Source organism: Notolepis coatsorum (genome assembly GCF_963971535.1).
Source record: "Notolepis coatsorum genome assembly, chromosome: 19".
In the NCBI taxonomy this organism is placed as follows: domain Eukaryota; kingdom Metazoa; phylum Chordata; class Actinopteri; order Aulopiformes; family Paralepididae; genus Notolepis; species Notolepis coatsorum.
Window position 1 is genome coordinate 45,072,556 of NC_140183.1, and position 10,477 is coordinate 45,083,032.

At 41.7% G+C, this 10,477-nt stretch overlaps 1 protein-coding gene across 2 annotated transcripts; it reads left to right on the forward strand.

Annotated features, from left to right (window-relative positions):
* The first annotated feature begins 1,836 nt into the window (after window positions 1-1,836).
* Window positions 1,837-4,657, forward strand: arl4aa (ADP-ribosylation factor-like 4aa). Of its 2 annotated transcripts, none has more exons than XM_084335749.1 (2): window positions 1,837-1,909; window positions 3,136-4,657. In XM_084335749.1, the coding sequence occupies exon 2, from the start codon at window positions 3,241-3,243 to the stop codon at window positions 3,841-3,843; it is 603 nt and encodes a 200-aa protein (XP_084191875.1). In that variant the 5' UTR covers window positions 1,837-1,909; window positions 3,136-3,240; the 3' UTR covers window positions 3,844-4,657. The 2 variants fall into 2 exon arrangements, with proteins under 2 accessions (XP_084191875.1, XP_084191876.1); XM_084335750.1 differs by lacking the exon at window positions 1,837-1,909 and adding an exon at window positions 2,480-2,925.
* The last annotated feature ends 5,820 nt before the right edge of the window (window positions 4,658-10,477 follow it).

A 10,477-nucleotide genomic window follows, 5' to 3' on the forward strand; every position in this document is an offset into this window, starting at 1 on the left:
TTTCGAATTGCAGCCTCCCGTAGGTGCTCTTTAAGAGCGGTTTTGAATGTGGGTAGGGATTCACATTCCTTTACAGCTTTGGGTAGGGCGTTCCACATTGATGTGGCATAATTGCGAAACGTATTTAGTCACTTGTTTGAGCCGAATCTGGGTTTAACATTATTTGTTGAGCTTCCTCTGGTGTAGTGATTGATTGATTGATTGATTGATTGAAAACTTTATTAACAGATTGCAGAATGGGTACAATACAGTACAGCTCAATACACACAATTGTTAAGGGGATGCAGACCAGAGAAAGACTTTCGTCTTGTTTACATCAGGGTCCCCCATTTTCAATTCATCAGGACATATATGACATACATGACATACAGATAGTCAGTACTGCTACATCTATACATTTATGACATACCAGATTTGCAAATACAGTACTGTTTGTGATACAGAAGGAGTCAGGAAAAGGGAGTATATACATTTGACGTAGAAACTGTACATTGGAGGAGGTTGGGTGGGGGGGGGTTGGGTACACTGGGATATTGACAACCATACTGGGTAATCTACATTGGAGGTGGTTGGGGGGGGGGGCACACTGTATATACAAGCAAAACTGTACATTGAGGGGGGGGGGGGGAGACACTGTACAAACAAACAAAATTGTACATTGGACTATTGACAAAACCATACTAGGTAAATGACTGTACATTGGAGGGGGTTGGGTTAGGATATTTACAGGGGCCAGTGTTGAATTGCAGTCTCCCGTAGGTGTCCCTTGAGAGAGGTTTTGAAAGTGGGTAGTGATCCACATTCCTTTACAGCTTTGGGTAGGGCGTTCCACATTGATGTGGCATAATTGCGAAACGTGTTTAGTCCCTTATTTGAGCCGAATCTGGGTTTAACATGATTTGTGGTATTCACTGACCTTTGGGAAGTATTTTGACATGTACATGGGTACCTTAGTCGTATATATAGTGTATCTTGTAGACCAGGCCCATTGCAAGTTGCTGTACTCTGTCGTCTACTCTAAGCCATATAGGTTGTAAAAGTGGGCAGGGGTGAGGTGGGTTCTGGGGGTAAGGTCAAGTAGTAGTCTGACCAGTTTGTTTTGTGATGTTTGTAATTTTGTTTTAAGCACCTTTGCACCACCCTGCAACATGATCTGACAAAAAAAATTAACTATTTTTAAGCAAATAAGTGCTTGAAACTAGTTAAATAACCTGCCAGTGCAGTTTAAAAAATCTGGCTTGGCAAGATTTCTTGAAATAAGTAAAAATATCTAAAATATCAAAATATACAATCTCTCCTGATTGGATAAAGTGGTAACGGGATACCAGAAAATGTATTTCCTTTTTTTCTTCAGAGCGAGGGACTCAAGTGATGGCTGTCAGAATGTAGAGCTATTTAACACTTATTTTAACAAAATAAATACCACTTACAGCACCTTTAAGTATTTTAATTGATTGACAGCCCTAATATATACAGTGTGTGTGTATTATTGATAGAATATACATAATTTATGCCCCACCTGTTCAGAGATCCAGTACAGTTCAGACATGTATCGTTATTCTTTATTTTTTTTCTTATTAATTTTTTTTTATATAATATAATTATTTTATTCTGCCTTCTTCTATGACACCCACATTTCCATCTTATCTTATCTTAGCTACCGCCTACCGCCTGCCTGGTGAAGATAATTGCCGGGGCTTGCAGCCTAAAAAATGATATGCACACAGCAACAAATGAATCAATGCGTGGAATGTTTTGGTCAAGACTGACCAATCATTTCAAACGTAAACACAAGCATTGCTTGGGGCGGCGCTGTTTCAGCGGAGCGGAGCGGAGAGCAGACTGAGCAGAGCGCCACACACACACACACACAGCAAGGGGAACTATGCTGAGCCACCCGCCAACAACGGTAAGTTACAATGTAACTTTCACTCGTATTATTCAATTTAAAATATCGTAGAGGTCACATGTGCTCGTGGGCTTTATAGATTATTAAGATGATTCAAATGAATCGCTGTGAGAAGCCCATGTACAGTCGAAGGCTGCACGGTTCCAAGAGGGTGCCCCGCCGTGCACGTCTATGGCATTTTTCGGACTTGATTTTCTGTGCTATAGCCAACATATAAATTGCCGTGAATGCAAAAATAAATGATGACACTTCAGCAACAGGTGATATGGGGGTGTTTCTGTCTGAGTAGACAAACGATTGACGACCATTTTACCCAATCGGTTGCGATAGAAAGGAGCGCGCCTGCAATATTGTATGGGAAGAAGGGGGTTATTAGTGTGGCCCGCGCGGGACATCGAGGACAGATACATTATTAAGGATTGTTTGTAGAAGCTACGTTAGCGAATACTACGCTACCGAGACATGGGACCCGTATCTATGCGGATTCGAGTGGATCTGGATCATTGAATTCTGACGAATGTCCATGACTACAATAATTGAGAATGACAAACCGTGTAGCTTATTCCCGCATTTGTGCACCTGTCTGCAGTAGATTTGACAGGCGGTGTAGGACAACACCCGTCCACATTGTAATACATTACATTGGCTATACGGGAGTTGGCTTTTTTATTTATTTTTATCATATAGGGTAGTCCATGTGCTTGCAGTTTTAATGGCATCTAGATGTGATTGTTCCATACAGGAACTTTTTTCAAATTCCAATTCAACCACCGCTTTATATTGCATAGCCAGCGACTATAATGATAACACTAATAGGATATGGGCCATATGCAACTTATTCAGATCGTCCTATCATCTAACATCATTACTCGAGCAAACAAACCTACCTATATAACCAAAACAGTCTTATTATTTTAGAATGTAACGTTAGGCCAATATCAGTAATATGGCCATTATTGTAATTACAAGTGGCCCATGATAGAAGCTATTGTCCAGCCTAATGAAATAGACTATAGGTATGTATGCTTCTATGGCATTATAAATGCTGTTTTATGCTGTGTTTTTATTCGGAAAAAAATATTAATAACCTATTTGGTGATTTAATTTTTTGATTGTTAAGTGTATGTGATTGGCCTGACCTATTTTTGTTATTTAAACTATACAATTAGGGTCTGCTACAGTATGCCCATGCTTGACAACAAATAACATTGTCATTATGCTCTCAGGTAACTGCTGCAGCCAGTCGTTTTGGAGTATAAACGGAGGATTATTGTTGGAACAACTGGGTAATAGTCAGCTTTCACATCATCTAACCTTCCCCATGAGTAAATATGGGGAATGGATTATCAGAACAACAGACTTTCCTCTCCAACATCTCGTTCTTCCAATCCTTTCACATTGCCATCCTGGGACTGGACTCTGCAGGGAAAACCACCGTCTTGTACAGGCTCCAGTTCAATGAGTTTGTCAACACTGTGCCAACCAAGGGCTTCAATGCGGAGAAGGTGAAACTGAGGCTGGGCGGCCAAGGGACCGTGACCTTCCACTTCTGGGACGTGGGCGGCCAGGAGAAGCTGCGTCCGCTGTGGAAGTCGTACACACGCCGCACGGACGGCATCATATTCGTGGTGGACTCGGTGGATGGCGAGCGCATGGAGGAGGCCAAGACGGAACTCCATAAGATAGCCAAGACCGCAGAGAACCACGGAGTGCCCCTGCTGGTGGTGGCCAACAAGCAGGACCTGAGGCACTCGCTGGGGCTGGCCGAGATCGAGAAGTCGCTAGCGCTGAAGGAGCTGGGCCCGGCGACGCCCTGGCACCTGCAGCCCACCTGTGCCATCATAGGGGACGGGCTGAGGGAGGGCCTGGCGAGACTCCACGACATGATCCTGAAAAGGAGGAAGGTGCTCAGGCAGCAGAAGAAAATGAGATAGTAACTTGAGTTATGTGGAGAAATGACTTGTTGATGGGTTTTTTTTTATGTGAGAAGGAATCATGTATGTTTTCCTAGCATGGTGGATACAGGAAATGTCTCACTACAGGTTTGGAATCAACACACTGAGTTTTATCAGTTCACAACAAGGTTGAGCTTTAGGATCCATGGTCTTGGGTCTTCTGCTGTTAACGGTTGATCAGGAAGTGATTATAAAGGAACTATAGTAGGAAGAAAAAGTGTTTAAGAAATGTGTATGGATGTGACAAGCATATGGGAAAGCACTGGGGGTTTGGGGAGTAAGGAAGGATTTGAGAAGATTTTTTTGTGGATGTTATGATTCATGATGAATGGCCAATGAAAAAAAAAATTGTATGGTATGATGAAGATGGACTTTGATGAGTTTAGGTTAGTTGGTAAATTAATGAGGATTCTGATAGGTCTACTAGAGGGTCCATCACACTAAAGAAGTTAGTGACAGGGCAGTGTGTCAACCATTGTGTCCCTCGCTACATAAACCTTAGACCCTAGAGGGAGATCTTTCATCAAAACGCTTACATTTTTACTGCTTTGTATGTTAACTTTATTTTTACACTGTACTTTCTTTGTGAAAGAAGTATTGTCATGCATTACTGTCATGAATTCACTTGCTGTCTTATAGGCCTACTGTCTGGTGTCTGTTAAGATTAAGAAGCACTTTAGATATCTATATGGAGTTTACAGTTTTTCAAATAGAGCATATTATTGTGTTGGACTTTATGTTTAAGATAGAACAGAATCTACTGTAGGTGGTCCAGCTTTGCCACAATGTCATTCGAAAGGTTATGCATAATCTTTCCTTTAATAAATAAAGTCTATTTACAGCAATTTCTGAACATGTTATTGTGGGTATTATTTCCATTCTATTTGAAAACTTGACAGACCCCTTCATGATTGTGAATATCATTTGTATATCTTTCTGAGCTTAATTTGAGTGTACGGGTATCTTGATTTGCTTTAGCCTTAAAGGGAAACCAAATCAAGAATTCCAATATCTTATTTCCCTGCCCCAGGAAGGTTCAATCGTTATTTGTGAACATGAGCTACTCATGAAGGCAGAGACTGGGGGAGTAGAATTAAATGTGTGATGTTATCAGGTACTGTATAATGTCTGGAACTGCTCCATAGACAATAAAGGAAAGACTGATTTTCTGGGCCCACAGGAGATTTTAGTTTTTATACCCAAATTAGCTTTATTCTATAGTAGTGGTCTCGGTTCTGAAACAAACTCCCTATACACGGAACATTCCCCTGGGTGCTCTCACCTGCAACATCTTTCCCAATTGTCTATGGAGCAGCCTCAGACTTAATATTTGATGACATCACACATTTGAGTTTTGGCACTCGTTTTTCGGATTAGGGTGAGAGTTGTTTGTTTTCACTATGACTTGATATTTCTGGTCTGTATTAATTAAGACTAGGAATAATGTATGAATTCTTTGTGTAATTCCCCTTAAAGGGATACTTTGACATTTGGAATTTGAGTTGGTTATTGTTCTTCACAAGACTTGTAACATTGTGGGCAACAGTTCCTGCACTTGTCCTTCAGTTTCCCTAAAGTATAATGTGTTCGCATTCCTAATTGAAACCATGGGGCACAGCAAACCTGGAGGTTTGGGGCTGACTGTGCCCCGTGGTTTCAATCCACAAATGCAGACACATTTGCCCACAATGTGACAAGTGTCTGGTTAGAAACAATCACCTAAAGTTCAAAATGTCAAAAAGTATCCCTTCAAGGTTCAGCACTCCTTTTGAAGCCAGGAGGCCTAGAAATGCTGTTGGTGCAGCAGTCTGGAATGAAGGATGACGGACCCTGCGCAACAGGCTGGGGCAGGAGAGCGTAGCCGGGATGTCTTGTGTATTTTTGGATCGGGGTGGAGGGGGATACTGTACATACTGTAGCCCCGGGAATGATGTCAGTTGCTTTTCCATTCCTTCACAAAAATGGGCAACTATGAGACCAACTGTTGGAGCAGCAGTTGACTTCCTAACATAGCCTAGCTGTTCAATGTAGATGTGTTTACACTCCTTACTCTGACTAACTCTCTAGACATGCTGCTCGTGTTCTTTAGGAATAGATGGCATGAGAGTGGAATGTCCCGGAACTTGAATGTGTGTTTTTACTTATTTGCACATCCAGCCATCCACCCATGTTTGAGGTGTGATTAGTGTTGACCAGCTGGCTCCTCTCAGATTGTTTACCAAGGAAGGAAACTTGGACATCTATGGTATATTCACACTTTTTCCTGATTCCACTTCCTGCTCCCTCCCTGTATATGTGGTCAGGGGTGTATGTGTGTAAATCTGATCACAAGACCGCTCCCTCTTTGCCCTGTGATCGGCCCCCTTATATAAAGTTGCAGGGTCTCTTCCCTTTGATCTGTCAGCAGAGGATTACTATTGTCCATTGTCTGTGCAAATCATAAATCCCACAATTTAGTTTGGCTGACTTAATTAAAAACATATTAAATCAATGAACCAGTAAGATACGTTTCTCTTGACTTGCCCTTCATCCGGCTCTTGATCCCTTCTTGCGGTTGCGAGGACCTTTCCTCAGTGGATGATGGATTAAGTTGAATAAATTCCTTGTCCCAAGGGTGTTCCATTAATCCACTAACCTTAGCAAGACACTGGCTGGTGTAAAAGTCGTCTCCAACAGTATGTTCCTGTGCGAGCTGTGTTAACCCTTTCACTACCACACTACATAAGGTTAACCGTCTGTAGTGTGGTAGTGAAAGGGTTAACCTTATCTAGTGTGGTTGTGAAAGGGTTAACCCTTTGTTGTGTGGCAGTGAAAAGGTTAACCTTCCGTATTGTTGCAGTGAAAGGGTTCACCTTCCGTATTGTCGCAGTGAAAGGGTTAACCCTTTGGTAGTGTGACATTGAAAGGGTTAACCCATATTGTCACAGTGAAAGGGTTAACCCTTTTGTGGTAGTGAAAGGGTTAAACGCATTGTGTGCTCTTAAGATATCTGGGCATATGGTTGATGAAAAGATGGCCTTTGATGTTCATATTGGGAACCTACTGAGAAAACGTAGACCTAAACTGGGCTTTTTCTTCCGGTTAAAGAAATGTTTCCCGTCTGAAGCCAGGAAGAGAATTGTTCCTTTCTGTCTGTATTAGACTATGGCGATGTGATCTATATGCATGCTCCTTCCTCCCTGCTTAAAAAGCTGGATTCTGCGTACCATACTGCCATACGTTTTGTAACGGGTGCAGGCTCTCGCACCCACCACTGCACTTTATATCAGTCCTTAGGATGATCCTCTCTGTACCAAAGAAGACAATCACACATGTTGATTTTTATCCTTAAGTCATTGCTAGGTAAGCTGCCCTTATATATCTCCAGACTTCTGTCCTTTTATACTTGCTTTTTTAATACCAGACGAGCAGCAAATGGGATGCTTTTAAATGTCCCTTTGATGCAGTCAGAGCTTGGTAAAGCTGCATTCTCCCACTATGCTCCCTTTTTATGGAATACACTGCAAGTAAAACTTTGTCTAGAGGCACTTCCTACTGTAAATGCTTTTAAAAGTATGCTACGATTAGCCCTTCATGAAACATGTAACTGTTTTACCTGATGCTATTGCTGATGTGATTATGCTCCTTGCCACTGTACAAATGGCCTTCTGTATTTATATTTGAATGAATGAATGAATGAAAACTTTATTTAACAGATTGCAGAATGGGTACAATTGTATGTTTTTAGTTTAATGCCCTGTTTTATGTTGAAACTTGTTGTGTGCCGTGTTGGTCAGGACTCCCTGGAAGAAGAGATCTTGTATCTCAATGGGACATTCCTGGATAAATAAAGGATAAAAAAAAGAAGAAAAAAAAAAGATAACAGGGAAGTTATCGTACCCATGCATAGCATGTGATGCAAAAAAGCAGAACAAAATAACGGTATACTGCATGTACTGCATTCAGTATGTCTAAGTGAACACTATGGCAATAGAAAAAAATTATTATATAACCCAAATTCCTGAATGCTTTCATAGCTTCTCTGACACATCTGTATGGATATCCCTGACAAAAAAGTATCATGGTTTAAATTGGATTACTGTGGCGTCATTCAAGTGCAAAAATGGTAACATGGCGATCCATGACTTTTAATATATTTGTACCATGGTAAATAATTTCTGCCATGGCTTCTACAAATACCATCACACTACCATGCTACTTGTTTGTAAGGTATGGTACAGTATGCCTACTGTACTATAGTAGGATTTGTGTCAAACCGCACTGCTGCATTTTGCCATAGAACCAGGCAATGAGGTTTCTCTCATTCTGCTGAGTTGTGAGATTTCTTTCTGGCTGTGTATTTAAATAGGGAAGTAGCACATTTTTGCATAATCCTAGCCTGCTTTTTATGCAGGTTATCGTGACAGGATTCATCTTTCTTGGAGAGCAGTGTGGCCTATTTACATGTAAATTCCTCCCGCGTCCCTGCAGCCTTGCTTAAAGTAGTGAACGGGGCCACCTGCGAGGGGAGGTGGGGGTAGAGGAGCGAGAGAGACGTAGTCCTGTTTTTCTTTGGTCTATGGAAGCTCTCCGCTAATCCTGAGAGAACCACAGGAAGAGGCGGTGGAGATGTGAACACAAGCAGGAGTCACATCTCATTACTCCCATTAGAACTCTTCAATTGAGATGAAACTTCATCAACTTGTATTATTATTATTATTATTATTATTATTATTATTATTATTATTATTATTATTATTATTATTATTATTATTATTATTATTATTATTATTATTAATTATTATTATTATTATTATTATTATTATTATTATTATTGTCGATATTTACATTTCTACTTTTACATGATCCATTATCCATTTGGAATTTGCAAGAGAAATTATATTTGACAATGGCATTACAGTTTGTTTCTCTGTTCACAGCTTTGGTCATGTACAGTATAGCTGAATACTGTACATAGTCTACAGTAGTTGGTTAGAACATCTGTAAAATGATTTTATTTTATCACCGTTACAGGCTACTCTGTACTGCTCTGTGACTTGTGTGTGTACTGCAGTGCTCTGTGACTACAGTGTGACTTGTGTGTACTGCAGCATGACTTGTGTGTGTACTGCTCTGTGACTTGTGTGTGTGTGTACTACAGTGTGACTTGTGTGTGTACTGCTCTGTGACTTGTGTGTGTACTACAGTGTGACTTTTGAGTGTACTACCGTGTGACTTGTGTGTGTACTACAGTGTGACTTGTGAGTGTACTGCAGTGTGACTTGTGTGTGTACTGCTCTGTGACATGTGTGTGTACTACAGTGTGACTTGTGTGTACTACAGTGTGACTTGTGTGTGTACTACAGTGTGACTTGTGTGTGTACTGCTCTGTGACTTGTGTGTGTACTACAGTGTGACTTGTGTGTGTACTGCTCTGTGACTTGTGTGTGTACTACAGTGTGACTTGTGTGTGTACTACAGTGTGACTTGTGTGTACTGCAGCGTGACTTGTGTGTACTGCAGCGTGACTTGTGTGTGTACTGCTCTGTGACTTGTGTGTACTACAGTGTGACTTGTGTGTACTGCAGTGTGACTTGTGTGTACTACAGTGTGACTTGTGTGTACTGCTCTGTGACTTGTGTGTACTACAGTGTGACTTGTGTGTACTACAGTGTGACTTGTGTGTGTACTGCTATGTGACTTGTGTGTGTACTGCTCTGTGACTTGTGTATACTACAGTGTGACTTGTGTGTGTACTGCTATGTGACTTGTGTGTGTACTGCTCTGTGACTTGTGTATACTACAGTGTGACTTGTGTGTGTACTACAGTGTGACTTGTGTGTGTGCTGCTCTGTGACTTGTGTGTGTACTACAGTGTGACTTGTGAGTGTACTACAGTGTGACTTGTGTGTGTACTGCTCTGTGACATGTGTGTACTACAGTGTGACTTGTGTGTGTACTACAGTGTGACATGTGTGTGTACTACAGTGTGACTTGTGTGTGTACTGCTCTGTGACTGTGCACTGCAGTGTGTTTGGCCACTGCCAGTCGATGGGGTCCATGTGATGGCATTCCCCGCTTGAGCCTGTGTGAAAGGCTCATTGTCAAGGTGATGATGGCTCTTTCACCTCTGTCTCTGTGTGAGAGAGCAGCACCAACATCAGCAGCTGTGAACTGAATGGGGGGACTGTCTATGTATTTGTGTGTGTGTGTGTGTGTGTGTGTGTGTGTGTGTGTGTGTGTGTGTGTGTGTGTGTCTGTGTATTTATGTGTGACGATTGGCGAATCCTTCTTCATTCTCTTGTCATTTTGACCTTGAACCCTGTCGCACCCACTCCGCGTCTGTAGTAGACCTACACATTACCACATGCACAGACGACGACACACACAAATGCGCCAGAAATAGGGCGCACAAAAAATCTGTCCTCGTCCCAGTCTGGGCATTGTGAGCCACAAGCCTGTGAAATCTGTCTTTGGTCTTGTTTGGGCATGAGGGATTAGGATCAGGGCAGACTGAGGTCCCCAAAGCTTTTATGTTCGCTCCATTGTCTGCCAGAAAAAGACAGGGAAGTGACCTGAAAGAAGAGTTCAACAGTCGGGTTAGGTTTCAAAACGTCCATAGAGATTTTGTGGA